At 41.4% G+C, this 25,451-nt stretch overlaps 1 protein-coding gene across 1 annotated transcript in view; it reads right to left on the reverse strand.

The window, feature by feature from the left end:
* The window catches only part of DNAH3 (dynein axonemal heavy chain 3), a 208,920-nt gene that overhangs the window by 94,752 nt on the left and 88,717 nt on the right, over positions 1-25,451 (reverse strand). Inside the window, exons 29-40 of the mRNA XM_068524531.1 lie at positions 21,840-21,954; positions 19,681-19,879; positions 18,313-18,421; positions 17,971-18,084; positions 16,683-16,859; positions 14,564-14,655; positions 12,528-12,747; positions 11,804-11,938; positions 8,814-8,925; positions 6,950-7,191; positions 3,819-3,919; positions 2,008-2,113 (exon numbers count right to left, since the gene is read on the reverse strand). Of these exons, the coding sequence (XP_068380632.1) occupies positions 2,008-2,113; positions 3,819-3,919; positions 6,950-7,191; positions 8,814-8,925; positions 11,804-11,938; positions 12,528-12,747; positions 14,564-14,655; positions 16,683-16,859; positions 17,971-18,084; positions 18,313-18,421; positions 19,681-19,879; positions 21,840-21,954 (1,722 nt within the window). The remainder of the gene's footprint in view (positions 1-2,007; positions 2,114-3,818; positions 3,920-6,949; positions 7,192-8,813; positions 8,926-11,803; positions 11,939-12,527; positions 12,748-14,563; positions 14,656-16,682; positions 16,860-17,970; positions 18,085-18,312; positions 18,422-19,680; positions 19,880-21,839; positions 21,955-25,451) is intronic.

The raw sequence follows: 25,451 nt of genomic DNA on the forward strand, positions 1-25,451 counted from the left end.
TTCTATAAAAAAAAATGTTAGGAATTCTAAACAACTGATTTGCAAATGACTGACTGGCATTTATAAGGCAGGTCTCCTGTAGAAAGTGGCCACAGGGAATTTCAGGCTCATTTTCAGTAATTGCCCCGTATGTATCTATGTACGTACTTATTGGTGGGTATGTTAATTGTTGTCTCTTGGCTCTGCTCCCCACCCAATTTAAAACAGATAACTAATGAGAACCTACTGTATAGCACAGGGAGCTCTACTCAGTGCTCTGTGGTGACATAAATGGGAAGGAAATCCAAAAAAGATGGCATATATGTGTATGTATGGATGATTCACTTTGCTATACAGCAGAATAGCAAACACAGCAGACACAGCAGGCACAGCAGTGTAGAGCAACTATACTCTAATAAAAAATATTTTAAAAAATTACTTGACTCACTTTCTCCCCTTAGTGTTTTTTTCATTTTTGTTATACTTTGTGACTTTTGCTGTAAATTACCTTAAGTTATTTTTTTGTAAGTAGGCAGGTCATCACTAAATAAATATACTCATACTGATTATATATGGATATGTGTGCATATATGAATGTACAGATGTCTTTATATGTATATATGACTATACATGAGTACACAGATATGTGGTTTTCAGTCAGCAAAATTTATTGTGCATCTACTAAATGCAGTGTGGTAGGTGCTAAGGATAAATGATGAACAAGATAGACAAGGTCCCTGTCCTCGTGGTTTACAGTCTGAGGGGAAGGGAAGACAAACAAAAAATAAATAAACAAGCAAGGAAATGGACTAAGTATTTACAAATCATGAATGTACTAGCAGGAAACAAATAAAGGTATTACAATGGGAAATAACAGGTAGGGTTTAATAGGGTGGTCAGGGAAGACTTCTTGGAGAAGGAGGCCTTTATGCTGAGACCTGGATGACAAAAGTGAATCATCCCTTATGAGAATAAATGGGGCAGGATTTCCAGACAGAGGAATAAAATGTGCAAAAGCTTTGAGGTAGTAAAACCTGGGGTTTTCTAGGAATGGAAACAAGACCCAAGGGCTGGAAGATAATGAGTTGAGGCTGAGAAGAGGGTAGGTGAGGTTGGAGAGGCAGGCTGGGTGGGATCACAGTCTCAGAAGCCTTGATAAGAAGTTAGACTGTACTAAGGACACTGGGAAGTTTCTGAAGGCTTCCTGTGCATGTGTAGATTGGTTTCTGACTGTGCATGTGGATATGTGTCTATGTAAATAAACATGCTATATATATATTGTACATGTATGTAAATGTGACAGGAGAGGGGCTGTTCTACACAGTTCCCCAGACTGTTTCCACAGTGGGAAGAGAATCCACCTCAGATACTTCTTGGCTTCTTCAGTGGGAAACTTTCCTAGGGAATCCTGTTAATGCAGGGAAAGACAAGAAACACCATAAGAACTGGTTCTCCCTTCCTACTTCCCTTGTCTGAGTGTGTGCTAATGTAACCTGAACATTCACATCTCTTTTAGGAAGGGAAGAAGAAAATGGACACTCTTAGTAGCTGCACTAAGAGAATTTCTAACTGGTTCTGGCTCCCTAAATATAGAAGGTATGGAGTCTAGGTTACAGGGATGGGAAGTGGCAGTGAAGAGAGGAACACAGGTCTTCCTAACCTGGTCCATCTTTAGAGCAACTTCCAGAGGCATTTCCGCTAGTAGGCAATGGGGAAAGGGGTGACATTCCAGTCATCAAATAGAACGTTTCCCAAGCACCAGAATTCTCCACTGGGGAGCCAAGAAGTAATGCAGAAGGTGGAAGAGAAAGGAGAAATTGACTGCATCACCCCATGCCCACCACATGGAGAAGAAAGTCAGAAAAATGGCAGGTAGCCAGGAAGCAAGATAATTAGGGACAGTCAGGGAGTCTCCTGCTCCTTCTTGCCTTCTGTAATTATGAATGTGAAAATGATCCTAGAAGACCTTTGAGATGAGGAGTAGGGAGACAGGGAGGGACAGGAAGGAAAAGGACCAGAGGATCTCACCAATTCCTTGTGTTCCTCGGTGAGACTGGAAGGCAGGGTGTCCATGTATGAATCCTTCAGGGGCTTCCAGCCTAGCTGATGGGGCTCCATGTAGATCATCCCACACCTGGCAAGCACAAACAGAGGACCAGCCTGGTCCACATCTGGCTCCCAAGCACGTAGGGGTGAAGTAAATGTAGGAGGTCATGGTGAGGTAAGAGGCTGGAGCTTGGGTCGGGGCATAGACCCTCACCAGCTCCAAGCCAAAGGAAAGATGCACAGATTTTGCCAGGAAAGGGTGGACACCAGTGCTAAGAGTTGGGTCTTGAGAATCAGGGACCTGGATTCAAATCCCAGCCCCAGACTTTACTAATTGAGTGACCTTGGGCAAATTTCTTTACTGTCTCTGAACTTCTGTGTCCTTGTCTGTAAATTGATGAATATAAAAATAATGTAGTTCATAAGGCTGTTGTAATGGTTAAATGAAAGGCCTAGCACACACAGAAAACTCTTAATCAATGAAAGCTACTATTATCATTACCATAATGTTAGTACATTACCATGCACTGACATGTAACATTTTATTTAGCACTTTTTTTCCCCATTCTGTTATATCCAGGCACTCTCTCTTTTGTTACTAACACTGGCTACCATTTATTGAACACCTACTGCGTGTCAGCCACTATGCTAAGTCTTAATGGCCTTCATCTCTAAATATTCCGCTTTATGGTATACATTTTAGACATGAGGAGACTGTAGCTCAGAGAGGCTAAGTGACTCAGAAGAGGTCACACAGCTAGCAAGTGGTGTGGCCAGGGTGGGATCCCAAGTTGGTCTAACTTGCCATATGCTCTTTCTATTCCCTTACATTGCCTTTGGGAATGTGGGCTGATTTTATTTTATTTTATTTTTTATGGACTGAAGTTACATTATTGGATTAATTCTTATCCTTGGCACACTCATCATTAGCCCATGCATGGCCTTTCTTAGTTAATTGTTTTCAATAATGTACTAAGTGCCCATGAACCCAATACCCAGGCAGAAGCTACTAGGGTCTTGACAATAACCTTCATCTAACCATATAGTCTCCCTTATCCTATGCCCCTGGCTTTCCCCACCTGAGGTTATACAGCATCTTGAATCTCATGCTCACCTGTGCTTTGATTTCTTTCCTTCTTATAGAGTTTTATAGCATATATATATATGTATATATATATATATATACACACACATATATATATATTTACTTGTTTTTAATAATTTAAAAGGGGACACTATGCTGTATGTAATATTACAGGCTTACTTTCATACATAATATTGTTAAGATTTTATCTTTAATTTTACTAAGATTTATCTTATATAGTTGCTTGTCAGTACAGTTCATTTATTTTGAATGACATACAAATACTACGATTTGTGATCTTATTATACTTTTTAATTCGCTCCTGTTAATGGGCATTTGGGTGGTTTCTAAGTGTTTGTTATTGTAAATTATGCTACTCTGAAAATTCTGGTACATGTCTCCTATTGTACATGGGCAAAAGTTTCTTTGGGGTATATATCAATACTTACAAGCAGAATTGCTGGGTCTTGAGGCATAAGAAAGATCAACTTTAGGAGATGATATCAATCTCTTTTCCAAAGTGACTGCCTGATTTTAGATCCCTACTAGCACTGTGGATTGAGGACTAACTTTATGACAAATCTGACAACAAGTAATGTAGGTGATCTGCTAGAGTTTAATCACATTTATGGATTTTTAGAGCTTTCCCTCCTGCTTAGGGTTAGTGAGGCCTCACATTCCCTCAGGGGGTCCATGCAAGCTGACTGACCTGCTCACAGTGGCGGGGGAGGCCTGCTCCAGGTCAGCTGGCTCGAAGATCAGACTCATCTTGGAGCTCATCTGGATAATCTCTCCACTCATTAAACAAAGCTGAAAGTACAAAGCAGAGGGGTGGAGGGCAGCAAACAAATTAAATTCCATCTGCAAATGAAAGGCATCAGTGGGGACAGAGATGGTTTGAATTCATTCAACAAATACTTCTTGAGCACCTATTCTGTGCCAGGCACTATGCTAGTTGTGTAGAATAAAACAGACAAAAATTCCTGTCCTCTTGAGGTTTGCATTCTGCTCGGAGGAGACAGATGATAAGCAAAATATATAGAATATACAGTGATGAAAGTGCTTTGGAGAAAAATAAAGTCGAAGAGGGGCTGGAGAATGCTGTGTGTGGTGAGCTGTAATATTAAATAGGGAGGTCAGAGAACCACTGACTTGCAGCCTTAGATGAAGAATCCAGAAATTATCAGACTACAGCAAGTTTCATGGTTCCTTCCTCAGTGGAAGGAATTTAATAGCACACCCCCATCCAGTTTTATTTGCTCAAGTTTCCCACAAAGACTCCTTTTGGAATCCCTCATGGACTGGCCCAGGGTTAGAATGACAAGAATATCTCCACATCCTTTTTTGGAATGGAAGGAAAGACGATCACAAGTCCTAGTGTTTAGCAGGCATATCCCTGCAGAAAGTAGTGCAAATACACAGGACAGCCTCTGAGTATATACACCAAGTCCGTGGTGCTGCTTCTCATTTGCCAACATGGGTTAAAGTGAGATGTTTAAGTCATAAGATGGCCTGAGGCCTTGGTCTCTCAGGGGAAAAGAGGAAACTCCATTGTTCCCTGCTTCTCATCCTAAATTGTGGTTTAAAAAGTTTCTGATATATTATCTGACCCACATCAAACACATCTGGAACAGGTCATTACGTGTAACCCTAGGAAGGTCACAGCTGTTATGGGACTGATACCATTAACAGTGTCATCTCTGAAAATCAAGAAAAGTGAAATAGACCCATACCTGTGACAGTAGTTTGATTTCATTCAGAGTTGTGAAGAGCCATCAGGAAATTCACTGATTATGACTCTTTATACTTCTGATCTCAAGACCAACCAATACATGTGTACAATTAGTTTATATAACATAGCCCACCCATATCATGTAATAAAACTTACTTCTTTTTTTATATGCTATATAATCAAAATTATGAACATGATATTATTAGTGTATGTATATAATTTGGATAATTAGGCCTTCCATTGTTGAGCATGACTCACTCTTAGTCTTGTGAAATTTAAATGCAGAAGGAAAATATATTTTGATTTGATAATGATGTATAGTCAGTGTAAGAACTCTTCCTTGAAATTGTGATAAATATTATTTTATTTTATTTCAACAGTTATATAGCACTTGCTACATGCCAGGCAATATTATAATCAGTTTGCAAATATTAATTTATCTAATATTCCTAACAACATTATGACATAGATACTGTTATTCTCATTTTACAGATGATGTAATTGAGGCATAGAGAGACTAAATAGCTTGCCTGAGGTTACATGACGGCTAAGTGGTTCAGGACAGCATCTGAACCCAGGCTGTCTGGCTCCAGAGTCTAAGCTCTTTAGCCACTACATTTACTGTGGCAGAATGTATTTTCCAAAGACTGCTGCAACAATATCTCCTATTCCACGTACACTTTTGCAATGTGACCTCGCCCACCCCCTTGAATCTGGGCAGGCTCTGTGACTTCTTTGATTAATAGAATTCAGAGAAAGTGATGCTGTGCCAGTTCCAAGCATAGCTCTTAATTTCCTGAAAACGCACTTCCTGCCTCTTGGAAATTAACCGTCATCTAAGAAGTGCCACTACTCCAAGACCACCAAATGATAAGCCCAAGCCATGTGGAGAGGCCTGGAGGATAAGATGCTTTTTGAGAGAAAGGCAGAGAGACAGAGAGACAGAGACACAGAGAGAGTTACACAGAGATAGACAAGACGAGGAAGAATGAGCCCGCAGACATTGAGTGAAGAAGCTACCATGGATGTGGCTCCTCTAGCCCTAGCTGCCCCAGCTGACATCATGAGGATTAGCTGAACCCACCTGAGCCCTTCCAAAATTTATAATCCACAGTATCAAGAGCAAAGTTAAGCCACGAAGTATTAAGGTAGTTTGCTATACAGCAATGGATAACCAAAACACATGTCATATATCAGGCACTATATATGGACTATCGTATTTAATTATCAACACCCTTATTTATTACTACCTTTTTACACAAGAAGAAACTGGTTCAGAGAAGTTATGTGACTTGCCCAATATAACAGCTCAATTGTAGAGCTAGTAGGCCAATTTGATGCCAGCACCAAGGCTTTTAACCACTATACAACAGTGTCTCTAAACACACATAACTTACCCACTACAAGTACAAACAAAAGCATAATTCATGAATTGATAACTGTTACTTTCTTGTGGGGCATTTATTCTTAGTGTAATAAATGTATATATTATATAGTTTTTTTAAACATTTTTATTGGAGTATAATTGCTTTACAATGGTGTGTTAGTTTCTGCTTTATAACAAAGTGAATCAGTTATACATATACATATATCCCCATATCTCTTCCCTCTTGCATCTCCCTCCCCCCACCTCCCTATACCACCCTTCTAGGTGGTCACAAAGCATGGAGCTGATCTCCCTGTGCTATGCAACTGCTTCCCACTAGCTATCTATTTTACATTTGGTAGTGTATATATGTCCATATATACACTACCACTCTCCCACTTTGTCCCAGCTTACCCTTCCCCCTCCCCGTGTCCTCAAGTCCATTCTCTAATAGGTCTGCATCTTTATTCCCATCTTGCCCCTAGGTTCCTCATGACCATTTTTTTTTTTTTTTAGATTCCATATATATGTGTTAGCATACGGCATTTGTTTTTCTCTTTCAGAGTTACTTCACTCTGTATGAAAGACTCTAGGTCCATCCACCTCACTACAAATAACTCAATTTCGTTTCTTTTTATGGTTGAGTAATATTCCATTGTTATATTATACAGTTTTGATCAATCACTAACTTCAGTAAAAGAGTTTATTCCACATCCATGTAAAAGTGATATCAGACAGGTACCTTTTTATTGTCATCCAGAACAGTATTCATATTTTCAATCCAAACAGCATCCACTGGCCCATCAAATATAATCCACTTGCGGTCATCAGACGAAGTAGATGCTTGCTCCCGGAAAGCATTGGCAAGAACACCATCTGTCCACTCATGGCTCACTTGGTCAAAGCACCCATACAGCTGCCCCATGGTGATAGCCTTGGGGTTAATGATCTTATACTCCACAGCAAATTCCTCCATCTGGCTGGCTGGGCAAGAAGGTCCAACACAAGTTACAAAAGTTCTGGTGACACCAGAACATTAGGACAAGAAATAATGCCATCTAAAAGACCAAACAACTTTTATCAATATGCCATCCAAGGATAGTCCTTAAAATTTGTACTCAGTCCATATAAAAATTGGGATAACTGGATAGGCAAAGCCTTAAGTTGTTAGGTTATTACAGCTATTAGTTTCTCACCATATTGTTTTCTGAGGCTCATTTCAAACAAGTCAAATGTGCCAGTCAGATCTAAAGAAGTCTGCCTGGGCCTAAAAGAACTCAGGCAGTAAAGGAGAGAGATGCCATATAATCAGGTCTCTTTATGTACCTGACTCTTTATGTACCTGGCTACCCTAGAACCTTGGCTTTGACTTGAGATGAGGAAACAGCTGACAGGTAAAAGATTCTGGACAATGATGGTTATTTTCCTTTTGTCTATCTGAAGGGCTAGCTTAGCCCTGAAACCTCTTCTTTAGCTGCCCAATAAGTGTCCCCTGAGAAATGGAGCACCAGGACCCAACCAGAATACACAGGCTGATGGATGGCACATTGTATGTATTTAATAACAGAAAATAACCATACTTTTACATGATCCTTCAAAGTAAGGAAAACCTGGAGTGCCTGAGCCATGAACTAAATAAAGAATCATTTCTGCAGAATTCTGAGGCAAAGACAATGGGGTAACCTCCTTTCTTGTCATTTAGTTTCCTAAATTATACTCAATGCCAAAATTATTACTTAAGTTTGAAATGCCCAAGTTATTAAGGCCAAGTTAGTGCCCAAAACAAAAAACTCAAAAATTCCACAGTAACTCAATCAGCAGTAATTCAATGTTATTAGAAAAAAATATTAAAATGAAGCATACTGGAAGGGATCGTGTAAACACAGGCACAGCAAGGCACTGCTTTTCAAAATCACAGCCTTGTGTTTTATAAAAGAAAAAAACCTCAAAACTGTTTCTCTGGCAATAAACATGGCTTTTATTTGTTGAGCTAGGTTATTTACCTGCATAATCTCATTTAATTATCACAACAATCCCATTTTACAGCTGGGAAAACAGAGGCAAAGAGAGGTTTAGTTATTTGCCCAAGGTCTGGGTTTCATTCAAAAGTCTGAGGTCTTATCTTTTACATTAAATTGAAGGAAGGAAAGAAGGAAAGGAGGGAGGGAAGGAGGGAGGCAGGGTGGATGGGAGGGGGGGAGAATGGGAAGGAGAAAAAAGGAAAGGGGAGGGAAAGAAAGAGAGGGAAAGAAGGGATGGAAAGAAAAATAAGGAAAAGAAAAAAAACCATGCAATGATCTGCTTTTAGAACAGTTTTGTTTAGGCAAGTGGCATGAGTTTTCCTCTCATTGGGAAACCTTTGGAGAAGCCACTGTTCAGCATTTGAGAAAATTCCTCCAGCTTTAATGATGCACATAAAATCCCCTGTTAGAAGCTCTCCCCCTCTCTATTCTCTGCCCGCAGACCTCTGTGTGCCTTGTTCTATTCCTGGCTCTAATGTCACAAATCAGGGATGGTAAAGTTAACAGCCTGGCATCATCTCTGTGGAGCCAGTTAACTGAGTGGGGACTCCTGTCCTCCCTGGAAGCCAGGGATATGAGTTTTACCTTCGTGTAAGTCACCCAGAGCTGCAGCCAACACTTTATAAGCACAGGTCTTGCCACCCATGGGGTCTCCGACAATCATATAGCCATGTCTTACCAGCATCATCTCGTAGATCTGGGAGGAGACATCATATAAGAAGTTAATCATTGCAAACCTCCCAGAACTGCAATTAGTCAGAAGTCTACAAGGAACAAGGACTGCAGTCCTTTATCTGTCATCTATTGTTTAAATATCTTTTGGATGAATAACTATATGTGTGCATCTCAGATTATTTAAGGGATGGGAAATACTATTTGCTCTGCACCTATCTATGTGCTAAGCAGCAAGTGACTTACCTAAGTTATTTCATTTAATCCACTCAGGTATCATTAACTACTTTTAAATGGTGGGAACACTGAGCCCAAGAGAGGCTAACTAACTTGCCCAAGCTCATCAGTGGTGGAACCAGGATTTGATCACAGGGCTCTCTGACTTCAATGCCACTAATCTTTTCATTGCACCATTTCTACTTGCTTTTAAAGAGGAAAAGGAAACAATGGTCATTTTAGCCAACTGCATTTCTATTGGAAATTTCCTTTCTCGAGGCTTAAATGCTATTCTGACTTGATTGGAACTCTCAATAGATTAAAATGTATTTTCTGAGCCAGGGGTGATGCTGTAAAATATAAATGAACCTCCATGTAATTTTAGCCCCTACCCTTGAGAATCAACAGCTAAGTGGAAGCTCATTTTTTGAATTTTCTCATTGTTTTGTCTGTGACAAGTAGTCCATGACAGTTGAAATGCAAATGCTTTGGTCATTTATATTAATGTGAAATGTTTTCTCTCTCCTTTTAAACTGTGAGTCTCTCAGCAAAAGGGAATATATGAAGCTTTTTATTTTAAGGATTGTTTGCATTATTTTTCACATTGGAAGTGAGTTATACAGAGGGTGTAAATTAGGACAATGGGGGTGGTACAGGTACTGACAAAAGTGAGTTAGCAAATATTTGTTAAACACCTATTATGTGCCAGATACTGTTCTAAGTTCTACAGACAGAGATGACAAAACAACAAAATCCCCAACCATCAAGTAAGGTCTACATTCAAGAAGATTGCAAAGACATTTCAGATTGAATAAAGATAAATGGAGTTGACTGTGCATTAGAAAAAAGAGAGAAAGGCACTTATGATTCAATAGCCTCTCACCTTCCCCCTCACATAACTTTAAATGGATTATCAAGGTATCAATATACAAAAGGGAAGGTAGCTCCATATATTTTGCTTTTGAAAATTGGTACTAAACTATATAAAAGTTCATCTGTAGGTCTGCAAATTACTTTGAAATACATAAAAAAGTACGATAAGTTGATGGATGGACGGATGGATAGATAAGTGGTAAAGCAAGTATTATAAAATGTTAATTATAAAATCTGGGTGGTGGGTACATGGGTATTCTCAGTAAAATTTTTTCAATTTTTCTGCATGTTTAAATTTTTTATTATAAAATATTGGAAATAAAAGCTCATGCCTAGTTTAAAAAATTCCATCTATAAAATCCCAACAAATAGATTGGGATTCAATATCGAGTTAAATGAATTGTGTCAAGACTAGCACATTTGATGAATAGTAGGGAAAAATCTTTTATTCTTAATGACATAGTAGGAAAAAATTCTTATTCCTAAAAATTTTTATTCTGATCTCAGAATCTGGAGACCTGGGTCCTACCTTGACCTTTAATTCTAAATAACAATATGATTTTGGGAAATGATGATATTTCTGATGTTTGTGGAGATGGTGAGGTTGATTTTGATATAGTCATCAGGCACTATATCTAGCACTTTATGTACTTCTTGTCTCAAGATTACTCTGTGGGGAAGGTTTTACTCCCTCCATTTTACAGATGAAGAAACTAGGGCTCAGAATGGTGAACTAACTTGCCTAAAATCTCACAGCAAAAAACTGATGGGGGTGAGATTTGAAACTCGGTTTATATGAATCCAAATTTGTTCCCTCTCTGGATGCCAGTGTTCTTAAGGAGCCAGGAGCAGATGGCATTTAAGGTCCCTTGTAGTTCTGTCCTGTGATTCTGTAGAAAAAGTGCATTTGGGGCTTATTTTATTCAACTTATGACTTTAAGTCAGTTTTACATAGAAAGTGATCCTAGGGAAGGATCCCTGAAATTAGTGTGAAGTTTCACTAAGGTTCTCCAGGGTCAAGACTGTAGAAACATGTCTTTCACCTATTGATAACAGCACCTGATTTTCCCTGAGGAACCACCACTTCATGGTTCAGTCCACATGACTTGGGTGGCTCTGACTCCACCTCCACTTCTGGCAGAGGTGGGGTGGTTATGGTCTACTTCTTGTCTCTGTAATTGGTTCAGGGATGGTCACATGACTTTATGAGCACCATTCAAAGCTAATCCTGAGACTTTTGCTGAGGACACTCCAGGAATGATGCTCTTTTTCCTTCTGGGCTTGAACATGGGACAATCTAAGTGTGAGGCTACTGGGGGCCCAACTGAAAATGAATTTTTCATGCAGAGAGAGGCAGAATCCAGAAATGAGGACAGGCAGATTCCTGATGACATTATCTAAAAACCTGTATCCCACTATGCCTGAAACCAACATATTTCTGGACTTTCCAAGTTAGGTAAGTGAGTAAATTCCCTTTTGTTGACTAAGACAGTTTGAATTGGATTTCTGTCACTGGGAACCAAAAAAGTTGGTTTTTGACTAATTCAAAGCCCAATGCCCTGAAAGGTTCTGTTTCATCCCCAAATGATGAAAAAGAAACCCCAGGGAAGATGGTCATAGGAAAAATATTGGATTTTAAAAGTCAACTCCTGGAAATGAAAACTGAAGGCACAACAGATTGTTGAGTGTCTTCATCTGTCATCAGGCATCTCCAATTGCTGTCAGCTCAGTTCCAATCTACCACAGTTCTTTCTAATTCCTGACCTCAGCAAACAGTAAACAGGTACATTCCCACATGGGTACAAGGACTCAACCTGGATAATTTTTCCAATAAACCAAGGTACTGGTTGGAGTTTCATCTTTTTGATGTTCTCATTCAGCACTTCCATAAAAACTTCATAGTCTGGCTTTGGAAGAACAACTCCAGGAAACAAATCTGATATAATTACCTGTTAACAAAAATTCAAGATGTGAAAAAGATGAATTATCAGATACATAACCTCAACATTTTTCTAAAATGAGATCTACAGGTAGCAGGAATCCTTGGAAAATTCCAAACGTCATTTTTCCTGTACCAATACTTATCTACAATTACAAATTCCAACAATATCTGTTAAACATGATTTTCCTTCCCCAAAATTTTAAAAGTCAGCAAATATTTAATAAGTCTGTGCTGTCTTTCAGTCATTATACTAGCAATGAACAAGACAGTCATGATTTCTGTCTTAAAGAGCTTACAGCCTAGTAAGGAAGATAGGCATTAAAATAATTCCAAAAGAAAACTAATTACATTTGATATAAACAATTACTCACACTCAACAGCAAATATCCTAACAGTGAAACTATTTTTATTAAAATCAGGAATTAGGGATATTGCTATTACCATTATTATTTAACATTTGGGGGAGGGTATCTGGCAAGAGGTATGCTGGCTAGAGAATGGAGGGGGTGTCAGGAGATGGAAGAGGTGCCGAAAAAATTTTTCATCTTTGGATGTCGCGTCTCAGTGCTTAGCCAAGGTCCCAAACCACTACATACCTGAAATAGAGGGACATCTTGAGCCAAGAACTTGGCCAGGTTGACATCAAGCAAGGCCCGGAGCAGCAGGACACTCTCATTCTCCTCTGGATACTTCAGCTTCAGGTTGCCAGCAGCAGTGAGCACAGACTTGACAGCACGCATGCCATAGTCATAGTGATGCTGGGAGGAAAGTTGCTCTGAACACAGGCGGTAGGTTGCAACAATCTTCTGGGCAAGACTGGGAGGGCAAAGACATGTCTGCAGACCCTCTAGAGAGGACCATGTCCTGCTCAGCAGACATTCCCAACATGCTTGTGTCCTGTCCCTTCAGAAGCCAGGCCTGCCCACGAACTTGATGGAGAAACCCTATCATTTGAAGGCCTCTTCACAGCGTTACCACAATGAGCTAAGGAAGCACTGTAACTCTCTTTCAAAGGCAGGATGAAAAACAGCAAGCACATACATATGTATAACATATACTGTACAAGAAGTTATATGTGTTTATACTTTTATCTGTATATATGAATGTATGTGTACACCACACACCCACACACACACAAACACACACTTGGGAAGATTACATCAAACGATTAACAATGTTAATGCCTAAAGAGTAGGACTAAGGGTCACAAAGGGGACACTCATTTTTGCATTTCTGTAACATTACAATTTTTTTCAATATCCATGTTTTACTTTTTTAATGTAAGAAAACCAATTCAAAATTTAATATACTCAGCACACAACACATGTATGCTCATGTGCACTGCCATGTCTTATTTTTCCTGGGCACACGGCGGGGACCACACTTCCTAGCCTCCCACACAGTTACGGGTGGCCACATCACTGAGGCCTAGCCAGTGGCATATGAATGAAAGGGAAGTACGCCACTTTGAGGGCTGGCCCATAAAAACCTCCTCCATAAGATCCTCTATGCTCATGTGTTGTAGCTGTGAGATATAAGTAACCTGGGTCCCTGGGGAAGAACTCCTCTGATCACAAACACCCATTTTAGATGTCTAGGGAGTGAAAAATAAATTTTTGCTATGCTAAGCCATTGGAATTTGGAGGTCAGGTTTACCCTAACTAATGTACTTATGCACATTCCCCTTGCAGGGCTCCTCTCTAACAAGACTGATTTACTTTAAAAGCAAAGACTGTGTTGCTCATCAGCACCTAGCACAGGGCTGGGCATAAGGTAGGTGGTTTGCCAATTGAATAAATAAATGAATTGAACAGGCAAATCAATGTAACCCAAGTCTCCTATAGAAAAAATAAACCTCTTATGACTGAGGCAGCCACTTAGCCTAGGAAGGATGGCACATTCTGTTGAGAACATCTGCAGCCCCTCGCATTAACAGCAAGGACCTCCAGGCCACAAAGACACTGTGGGCCTTGTGGAGATAACTGCAGTAACAAAAAATCAATTGATTATGGGCAAGACAATGTAAAAAGACAAATGTAAAATTTGGAATAGATCAATAAAAGCCATTTTACAATAAATATTCACAACTCTGGGTGCATGTGATAAAGACACTGATGCTTGTGTATGTCTACGTCTTAGAAAACTGGGTAATACTTGAACGAGAGATAACCAAGTTGATTTGAGTAAATAAATATTATATTGATAACAATGTTAATTCTAAATTATATTAATTTTTCCTCTTCAATCTTGGAATAACTTCATGTTTTTCAGTCTCGCCTTAAGTCATTTAGGAGTGTGTGTGTGTGTGTGTGTGTGTGTGTGTGTGTGTGTGTGTGTGTGTGTGTGTTAGAGTGAAGGGTAGAGAAGAGATGAGCAATTCTTCCTTAGAAGAAGTCCAGGTGTATACAAATAGAGTGGAGGCCCTTTCTTGGTAATCTGAGCCATTTCCTAGTCAGGGATGGGGTCAGGACCAAGACCAGGGCTATGTGCTTTCAGATCAACTTGTGAGTAAAAGCAGTTTCTCAAGTTTCTCTCTTTTTTTTCCAATGGAAAATTTACCTTGAATCCACCCCACAAAAAGCCACTCTGTCACTCTTTCTTTAGAACCCACTAGAAAGCCAATATAACATACCTTCTGGAGTCTAGAAACCCCATAGAGTAGAGGGAGATTTCTCCAATGAGGGCATAATCTGGCACCATCATGGCCACGGTCCGAAACAAGGCCTGAAAAAGAAACAGCACATTCAGAACCTAAACACATAAGGTGAAAATGGGGGAAGGTACATCTACAGAGGCAAAGAGAAGTAACATGATCATTCAGACCACCCAGTGACAATCAAGGAAAGGAGGGACGGAGGACAAATCAGTGTAGAAGGATTGTCTTTACTGGACAGATCCACTGCTCCATGAACCTCCCCACTAGCCTTGTCCAGGTACATGTGTCACATTGGGTCCCTCAGTGGTTGTGTGGAAGGCCTTAGGTGCTGGTATCCTAGCAACACCTCATCCTCCTATGCCAAATGAGCCTCATTCAACTATTGGAGCTTTCCGGTGTTCAATGTAGACAGTAGAAGTCATTCAGGGATGCAGGATAATTATGTATCAGAAGAATCCTGAAGTCAGACAAATCTTGATTTGAGTCCTTGTTCTGCTACCTACTAACTGTGGGTAAGTTATGTAACCCCTCTAGACCTCAGGTCTTTCATCTCAAAATGTACTAACAACTGTGCCCTCTTCATAGCTATCATGAGAACAAATGATATTATGTAAGTGAAGTGCTTAAAAAGGTGTGTGGCACATAGTGAGGGCTCAGTAAACATCAGCTATTGTTTCTAATATCTTAGCTCTTAGAGGAGAAGTGACTTGCCCAAGTCATGCAGTTAGAGGTAGAGCCAGGACTAGAATCCAGGCTTCCTGACACCAACTCTGGGTACCTTCTATTATGCCACACTGTCTCATGAAAGTTGTTTGTGCAGATCTAACATGGTTGTTGGCTGGGAGCGGTACAGGGGGGAGTTACATCAACTGGGCACTCTAAAATGAGAAATGTGGGTCCAAATGCTACTTTGCTGTCCCCTGGCCTATGCTGACCTAGAGAGGAAGAGTCACCCTTAGGGATCTCGTTGACTTCTTTTCCATTCCCAGGGAGGAGGAGCAGTGGCTTGTCTGAATTAGATTCCAGGGAACTAATCAGAATGTGCTTCTAGCAGATGGAGCATCATGTACTAAAGTCAGTGAATGTGGGTTTTATCCAGGTCTCTCTTACGTCTTTCAGGCAAGGGAATGGAGCAATAACTTGAAAGGAAATCCATAAAGAAGCAGGCCTAGAATTTTCCCTCTGGTTGCTCTTTTCATGCAGTTGGGGTGCTAGGTGCTCTTCCCACAGGTGAAGACCCATTCATCTTGCACTTTGTGTTTTTTCCTTCCATGAGAGCAGCATGCTAAGGTCATCTAGTGCCTGTTCCCTTAAGATGGCCTGGTTGGAATTCTCTCTCTCCCCCTTCAGAGGCACTTTCCTTCTCCCATTCGCAGCAGGGCCAATGCTTATTTCCACAGCTGTAGCCCAGGCCAGCTCAGCAGTAGGTACCAGGGACATATAAGCTCTCTTGTTATCTCTCTAGCTGGTTGGAACAGCCTGCTTTGGTGTGGACACCACTTAGGCCTAACCAGCTTAGCTCCATGTGCTCTAGTCTTGGTCTACCAGCGTTCTCTGTGTTGAACTTTGATGCTCTCTTATAAGCAGATCTGTTTTATTTGGCCTACAGTGATTTTTTTTTTTTTTTTTTTGCATTGAGCCAGGATCTAAAAATAAGATTTCATGTAAAAATCCAAATTTCTGGCTTTTCCTGAAAAATGAGAAGATCTGACAATTCCTGCTTGGCAACAGTAGGCTGGGGCTAAGTAGGGGCTGCTGCCTCTAGATGGGGCATTTGTCAGAGTCCCTACCAGGCCCAGCTGGCTTTTCTCATTTATATTAACTGTCTGACCCCTGTAGACAACAGAAATAGTGATACTTATTCCAGTGTTCATTGTTTCCTCTTTGCCATTGGTTATTATGTATATATTTCCTCCCATCTCATGAGACCTAGTTGGGGAGACAGTTGAGTTCTGAAGCCAAGTAACGTCTTTACTTCTCACAGCTGAAAAATGTCAACTGGTCCTACTATTTGGCTTCTCTGTGAGACCCTCGGATACTTCCAAAGGTTTCTATACCATAAAGTACACCCAGTAGTTACACACTCAGTATTTACCTTGAGGTTATCTGGCAGCTCAGCCCTGCCAGCATACCCAGGGTTCATGGTGATGAAGACAGCACAGGTTGGGTTCAGAGAGAGCTCAGTGCCTTCAAAGATGAACATCTTTAGCTTCCGGATAATGGCTTGTTGAATGCTGAGAATCTGCTGAGCTACCACAGACAGCACTTCTACCTGGAGTGAGAATGGCTCATTGATTTGGGCTCCTGCTTCTGACAGCCACCAACCCCACTATGCCAAAGTACCCTTCACTTCGCAAAGAAAGAACCCCATCACCTGAGAATAAGACCTTCACATTCAAAATTAGGAGCATGATTTAGGGTTTGGGTAAAGGAAAGGAAAATTGGTGTGTATATGCATGCATACATGTCCATACGTGTGTGTGTGTAAGTAGTTTCCATAGTATCTTATCTTTGTTTTACCTTTGTTCCAGCACCTAGCATAATGCTTCACCCATAGTATATGTTTATTGGTTCAAGTTGCATGTTTACATTTCCTAATCTCAATTCCCTACCCAAATAGAATTAACCACCCCCTCTTTTGTGATGACTCCTTTGTACCACTGCTATAGACTTCTCTCATATTCTATTTGTATCGTTTAATTTTTATTTCCCTTTGCTAGACTATAACAGTCTAGAGGGCAAAACCATTTTTTGCTCATCTTTGTATCATGAACACGTGCAGAGTATCCGACATAGAGTAGCTGCTCAATAAATTTTTTTTTTTTTTAAAGAGGTTCAGCATGTTTTTTTTTAAAAATTAATTAATTAATTAATTACTTTTGGCTGTGTTGGGTCTTCATTTCCGTGCGAGGGCTTTCTCAAGTTGCGGCAAGTGGGGGCCACTCTTCATCGTGGTGCGCGGGCCTCTCACTATCGCAGCCTCTCTTGTTGCGGAGCACAGGCTCCAGACGCGCAGGCTCAGTAGTTGTGGCTCACGGGCCTAGTTGCTCCGTGGCATGTGGGATCTTCCCAGACCAGGGCTCGAACCCGTGTCCCCTGCATTGGCAGGCAGATTCTCAACCACTGCGCCACCAGGGAAGCCCTCAATAAATTTTTGAATGAGCGAGTGAGGGAATCAATTTGGTGAGAATGTTTATGTGTATAAAATATGCATTTTGTCTCCTTGGGGCTGTTTTTGTTTGGTTCATTGAGTACTTACTCTGTGCAACGGGCCTTAGAGGAGACATAAGTGACATAAGTCCCTGTCACTGAGGAACTGAGAGCCCAGAAAAAAGTCCCTGCCTGTCCAAACCCTCCATTCAGTAGCCCAGTAGCAGAGTTACCTCAATCCTGTTGAATTCATCAAAGCAGGCCCATGCTCCAGCCTGGGCCAGCCCTTTGAAGAACTTCCCCATGGCTTTGTAATCTAGACCATCTGAGCAGTTGAAGACCACACACTAGAAAGAGGGAGGATGTGGGCACCATTCAGGATGGGTTTCCTCCCATCTGAATCACCCTGCACCATGAAACAGAGGTGGGGCTCCCCTCTTCCTGTTCCACTGGAGGAGGTGGAGCCCCACTCTGCCTGTTACTCTGAACCATCTTGAACTTCATGCCAATTCCCCTGGACAGGGGTCCAGAGAGGGATGGGAAAAAGAGTGTGCGGATGGACAGCATTTCCCTACCTGCTTGGCCAAAGCTCTGGCTAGATCTTTGGTGGTTTCTGTCTTGCCTGTCCCAGCTGGACCCTCTGGGGCTCCCCCAAGGTTCAGCTTCAATGCCCCCATCAGCGTCCTAAGGAGAAGAGAATAAGAACTCAGTGCCAAGTCCTAAGGCACAGGAAAGAAACTTGCTTTTGGTTTATTTTGTTTTGACTCAGACAAGTAATTAAATATTTTTCCCTGATTATATGAGCAATACATCATCATTGCAAAAAGTTCTATTTTACTCAGTGTTGTAACCTCGGCGCCTGGTACATGGGTGACACCTATAAGCATTTGTTTGAATGAATGATTGAATGGATAAATGAATATATACTTACTAAATGAATCAAATAAAAGTAAAAAATCCTCATAAACTCCACATTCCAAAGATCACCAGTGCCAATGGAATGATGAAAAATAAATATATTTCTCCCACTAGGTTATGAACTCTTGAGTTCAGGACCCATATTTGATTCAGTTCCATATGGTGGGCACAAGATAAATGCTAGAAATGAATGATGTGTTAACTGTGGTTCCACAGCCCCTTGTATGAGCCTCTATAATTTCAGTTAACACACTTTCTTGTTATCACCTGAGGGTGTGTCTCTCCCCCATCCCATTAGGTTGAGGGTTCCTGGAGGTCATACATCATGCACAGGAAAGTTCAAGAAATGGTTGTTGAATAATGAGTGGAATAGATAAATGAATGAAGAACAGAAATCATAGAACATAGAAAACAAGTGACTGAGGACTCTGAAATAAAAAAAATACTCAAGTACTATTTTTATAATTAAAAAAATTCCACTCTAAGGAATGTATAAAATCAAAGAAAACTCTAAATATCACAAAATTGACAAGTTCACAAAGTCCAGATTTCTAAAGTTATAAATTCCAAGCAAAGTAGCAAAGCACTTTGCTGAGCACAGAATGGCCATACCTCTTCATCAGACTGGGTGGCAGAGCTCAGAGACTCCTTGCCTGGGTCCTTTGCCTGGCCCCTTTTCTATCTCTGGCCATGGGATCTCCAGGCACCATCTTGATTCCTGCCACTGGAGACCTTTCTACTTAAGCACTGTGCCATTTTCAAGGAGAGGCATCAATGTGCTAATTGTTGGTTTGAACACAATAATTTGCATTAGGACTCCTACTGGGTTCTCATTTCTGGCCTAAGGCCCAGTGTCAGTGCCCATCTGTGGGACCATGGTGACGAAGGGAAAAATTGTAAAATCTGAGAAACTAAAATATAGACGGTAATGGTAACAAACTCAAGATGCTCTAACCTTCTTCCCCAGGTTTTCCTTTTGGAATTCTCTATTCACCCTTCAGGTCTGGGGGAGCCCCAGAGTTTACCTGTAGCAGCGGTCAGTGAGGGGCGTAATCACCAGCCGGGGGGAGTTTCCCAGGTACTCATAGCCGTATAAGGCTTCTGTAGTGATCATCTGCACCTGTACATCCTTGGTATCCCAGTAGTAGCGCAGTTGGGAGATCCACTGGAAATCATTCAGATCACAGACACTGTCTTCAGATAGCTTGGCGACCACATCACGAGCTGTGGGGACACAGACGTGGAAACACACACTCGCAGAGCCATCAGCATCCTCCCGTCTTCATGGATTCCTCAGAAAGGTTTGACTGAGGATGTCATCAAGGCCACCCCTCACTATCGCGACAATTTTAGGCTCAACTATCCTCCTCGCCCATCCCCAAACTTCAAGCAACATCTGTATTTATGCACTATATAAATTTATAGTATTAGCTACTGTTATCATTCCCAAACTCTTGGGAGGCTGAACCAGAGGGGTTTGCAATATGTAGTTACCCCAAATGCTATCTTATCCCCAGTGTGACCCTTTTGGCCCTGTTCCAGGCCTCTAGATATCCCAGGAGAACACGATCTGCCTTGCCTGATATAGTTAGCAAGGGTAGGGGTCCCAAGAATCCTTGTTAGATGTATTCTTTCCATGAAGGGGGGTGTCTGAGAAACTAACTAGGAGATACATTTCTAGGTTTTCTCCTTTCTGTCATGGGATTGTGAGGCTAATTTAATTTTCTCACAGTGATGGGAGCCCTGAAGTTGATAAGTGGACATAAGTTTATGAGAATCATTCGTTATTTTTTAGGTAACTCACAGGGCAAGTGCTATTGTGATCTCAGAACTAGTAGAACAGCTTGAAATCAGGATCTCAGAAATATAACTTTGCAAAGGGACACTTCTGTAAGTCTACTGCCTCTCTGTGAGAGAAATCTTTATTACAGTAAAATCCAAAACCCTACAGAGAAGAGTCCTTGCAGAAGATTACACCAGCAGCTCTTCCATTCACCCCAAGGAATTTAATTCCACGCCAGATTCCTGGGAGAACCCAGAGAGTGGTGGCAGGAGCAGGGTATGTGTGAGAAATCCAAGGGGAAGGTGAATCTCAAGGCACTGGGTTGGGGATACCTTCCCTATGCAGTGTATGTTCGTGTGTTTGTGCATGAATGTGTGTGTGTGTGCGTGTGTGTAAACCCAACCGCTCTGAGGTATCCTGGGCAGTAACCATGCTTGCACTTATTACTCCTACCAGTTAAATATGTAGCCAGATGAAGATCACATTCTCCCTTCTCGCCTCTGGATTTTATGTTAGTCTATCCAAATGAAATCAGATTGAAATGAGCATCAGGGATTGAAATGAGCATCAGGGAGTTCCCTCGTGGCCTAGTGGTTAGGATTCCAGGCTTTCACTGCCGTGGCCCAGGTTCAATCCCTGGTCAGGGAACTGAGGTCCCACAAGCCGTGCGGCCGAAAAAGAAATGAGCATCAGCCGCACAGAGAGTAAGATGCATGAACTGCCAGTAGGAAGCTGGGTTTGTAAGCAAAAGAGACACTGTTCCCAGGCAACCAGTTTGGTCCAGCCCTAGCTTCCTTGGTGATGATGGCGTGAGGGTGTGGGGGTGGTTTGCTCTATATAAAGACCCTGGTTCTTCTTCCTCCTTTCCTCCTTCTCTCTCTCTCTCTCTTTTTTAGGAAGAGCTGGAAGGCATCCTCTCTTACCCCTTCCCTCCCTGCATCACTGCCCATTTCCAGTCTCTGGGTTTGGAATCAGACATAAGTTCAAATTACAAAAGCGTCTCTGCTACTTACTAGCTGTGTGCCTCTCAGCAAGTTATTTGCCTCTACAAACCTCAGGCTCTTAATCTGTGAAATGTGTATAAAAATAAGATAATGTATGTCAAGCACTTAGCACAAAGCTTGGCACCAAGTAAGTATTCAAGAATGTTCATTAAGATCAGTACAAGGAAATCGATTCGAGTTGGTAAATCTCAGAAAGGTTGGGGATGGGAGGGGAAAACATAAGATGGAGATACACAGAAGCATTGACTCCTCTCCTTACCCCCTCACTTACTTTCAGTTGGAGAAGTCTCTTCCTAATGAGAAAAGGGACCTGAGTCATTCCATCCAGAAGGGAGAGAGGCAAGCCTGGCAGCTCTTACTGGACAGTCAGTAATGCGAGGGAAACCTCCTTGCTTACCGTGGACATCAATGACTGTGAGGGCCCCAAGGGTGAGTCGAGCCCCACTGCTCAGCTTTCCTCGCACCAGCTGGACAATCTGTGCCATCTGATCATTGCTCTTTTTCAGAAAATCCTAGCAGGGGAGTAAGATGGAACAATGGGTTAAACTGGATTCTCTTCTGGTAATCCCTTTTCTGGAATGACACCATCCACCACCCCATGGTCCAAACCAGACTCCTGGATGTCATCCCTCAAGCTCCCTTTCCCTCACCCCCAGTCATTAACATTGAGACAAATTTCAAATGCATTACGCTAACTGAAAGAATTCAGATTTGAAAGCCTAGATACTATATGATTTCATTTTTATAATATTGTGGAAAAGACAAAACTATAGGGACAGAAAACAGAATGGTAGTTGCCAGAGGCTGAGAATAGGGGAAAGGGTTGACTACAAAGGGTATGAGGAACATTTTAGGGTGTTTGGAACTGTTCTATGTCTTGACTGTGATGGTGGTTACACAAATGTATGTGCTTGTCAAAATTCAGAAATGCACACTAAAAAGGGTGAATTTTACTATACATAAATTAGGTAGTAGGGCTTCCCTGGTGGTGCAGTGGTTGAGAATCTGCCTGCCAATGCAGGGGACACGGGTTCGAGCCCTGGTCTGGGAAGATCCCACATGCCGCGGAGCAACTGGGCCCGTGAGCCACAACTACTGAGCCTGCGCGTCTGGAGCCTGTGCTCTGCAACAAGAGAGGCCGCGATAGTGAGAGGCCCGCGCACCGCGATGAAGAGTGGCCCCCGCTTGCCGCAACTAGAGAAAGCCCTCGCACAGAAACGAAGACCCAACACAGCCAAAAATAAATAAATAAATAAATTTAAAAAAGAAAAGATGACTATTATCTTTAAAAAAAAAAAAAATTAGGTAGTAAACCAGAATTAACAAAAATACCTGAAACTCAGATTAAAGTAGACAAAGGAGATATGAAAACTAAATGCATGTAAACATGTAATCCTGGATTGGCTCCTGAACCAGGATGAGTATAAAAGGTTTCTAGAATAGATAATAATATTGTATCAATGTTGATTTCCTGAGTCGGATAATTGTACTGTGGTTATGTAAGATGTTATTATGTGGGGAATCTGGATGAAGGGTGTATGGGAATTCTTTGTATTATTTTTACAACGTTATTTGCAGGTCTGACATTATTTCAAAATAAAGAGTTAAACAATAAAAATGAATTTAAAATGGGACTTCCCTGGTGGTGCAGTGGTTAAGAATCCGCCTGCCAATGCAGGGTACACAGGTTCGAGCCCTGGTCTGGGAAGATCCCACATGCCACGAAGCAACTAAGCCTGTGCGCCACAACTACTGAGCCTGCGCTCTAGAGCCCACGAGCCACAACTACTGAGCCCACACGCCTAGAGCCCGTGCTCCGCAATAAGAGAAGCCACCACAATAAGTCCCCGCACTGCAACGAAGAGTAGCCCCCGCTCACCGCAACTAGAGAACGCCCGCACGCAGCAACGAAGACCCAACGCAGCCAAAAATAAATAAATAAATAAATAAAAACTGAAAAAAAAAAAAGAATTAAAAATAAGTGAGACCACCCTAGGCTCATCTCATTTTCCCCACTTTCTTGTTATGGTCTTCTTTGGCAAATGATTTTAACGCTCTGAGTCTCAGTCTCCTGATCTGTCAAATCCCGATAATTATAGCTATTCTTCAAGTGGTTTTGAGGATTAAATAAGATAGTGTATGTAAAGCACTTGGCACAATGTCTGGTGTGAATAAAGCACCCAGTGAATAGTGGTGGTTGTTATTGTTATTAATTATAATATCCATAGCACATAGCAAAAAAAAAAAAAAAAAAAAGCCTTTTTGATGTGTCCCCATCACCCTTGGTGTGTCTATAAAGCCGTTGGTGATGGAACTGCCCCCTGCATCTCTCTTAACCACATGCATTCCACAGCAATTCTGGACCAAACTGCCTTCAGTTGCTGGAATGCACCGTACTTTTCATTGTCGGACTTTTGCACATTCTGGTCTCTCTCTCCTCTCTCTCTCTCCTCTCTCTCTCGGGAGTGCTCTTTCTCCTGTTCTTTGCTTGGCTACTCCCTATTCATATTTTATGTCTCCTCTTAGACACTGTTTTTCTGGGAAATCTTCCCCTCTCTTACTTTTCTGCTTCCTTCCCATGCTTTCTGGATCCCTGTACTTTCAGTATCATAGTTCTATAAAAGAGCCTTTTTATCTCCCCCCACTAGACTGTAAATCCATGAGGACAGGGACCATGACTGTCTCATTCACCTCTAATTCCCTTTGCCTAGCAGCAAAGTCCCAGTTGCAAAGTCAAACAAATATTTGTTAAATGAACAATGGGTAGATGGATGGATGGATAGCAATTCTGTACCAACACCTTTAGGATGCCAAGGCACATCATTCAGCATTCATTGTACTCCAGGGCTTGAGTGTGTGATGGGAAGCACTCTCCTCTTTTACAGGTAGGAAAACTGGGGCACAGAGATACAGTCACAAAAGTCAGAATTTTTTAGTGTTTCTGAGGTTTGAAATGATGTACGTGAAAGCAGTTTGCACGTGTAAAGTGCAACACATCTTTTAGGAATTATCAACAAGAAATCTGTAAAAAGTGAAACTTGGTCAAATACTGATGTTCTAATTTTAATGTATAAAGCAAAATATAGTAAATTAAAATATATTCTAGCCACAGACAATCATATTGTATATAGGGGAATAACAGGAATTCTGATGAGATAATCATGGGAAATTATACCATGGTAAAAACGTTGGGAATGGAGTTACCATGTATTCAGTCAGAAAATATTTATTGAGCAACTACTATGTGCTTGACACTGCAATAACCCCCTGAGATATAATAGTGAGCGAAGAAGACATGCCCCCTGCTCTGTGGGGTTTATAGCCTAGGATCTAAGTACTGAATAATTTACTAGCATCTCATTTAACCCTTCACAGTAGTAAGGTGTGGTGCTACAATTCCTTCCATTTTATAGACAAGGAGACTGAGGTTCAGGTTACGTAACTTGACCATGGTCACATATCTAACAGGTGGAGGTGTCAGAATTTGAACTCAAATCCATCCAGGTCTTGAACTCTCAAGTACAGGCATCAGTGGCAGAGTTAGCTGGAAATATGTGTGTCTGGATCTGAAGATAAGCAGGACCTGAGCATTCTTGGTCTCAAGAGAAAGCTGAAGGAAAAGCTGGAGGTGGGTTAGTGTTGGACTGGAGGTGGTAAGAAGGGATATGGTGGAGGAAGAGGAGAGGAAAACAGGACCAGGTGGCTTCTTGGCCCAGGAAGAAGATGAGCAGTCTCTGTTGGTAGAAATTCTGCCAGGTTGACACTTGGAAGCAAAGGCTGATGAAACTTAGGATACTGCGGCCTAGAATTTCCATCTGGGAAGAAATGTGAGAGTTCTTATACAGAACTCCAGGACAGCCCTAATTCCCAAATCTCTGTCCTGAAGAGAACCCTGCCTTCTGTGACACCATGGGGCTGTTTATTTTTTTGTTTAGAAAAATGGCTACTCTAATTATATGTCATTCAAATCATAATCAAGCTCAAATCTCCTCTACGAGCTTCATGACAG

Source organism: Eschrichtius robustus, chromosome 16, assembly GCF_028021215.1.
Source record: "Eschrichtius robustus isolate mEscRob2 chromosome 16, mEscRob2.pri, whole genome shotgun sequence".
In the NCBI taxonomy this organism is placed as follows: Eukaryota; Metazoa; Chordata; class Mammalia; order Artiodactyla; family Eschrichtiidae; genus Eschrichtius; species Eschrichtius robustus.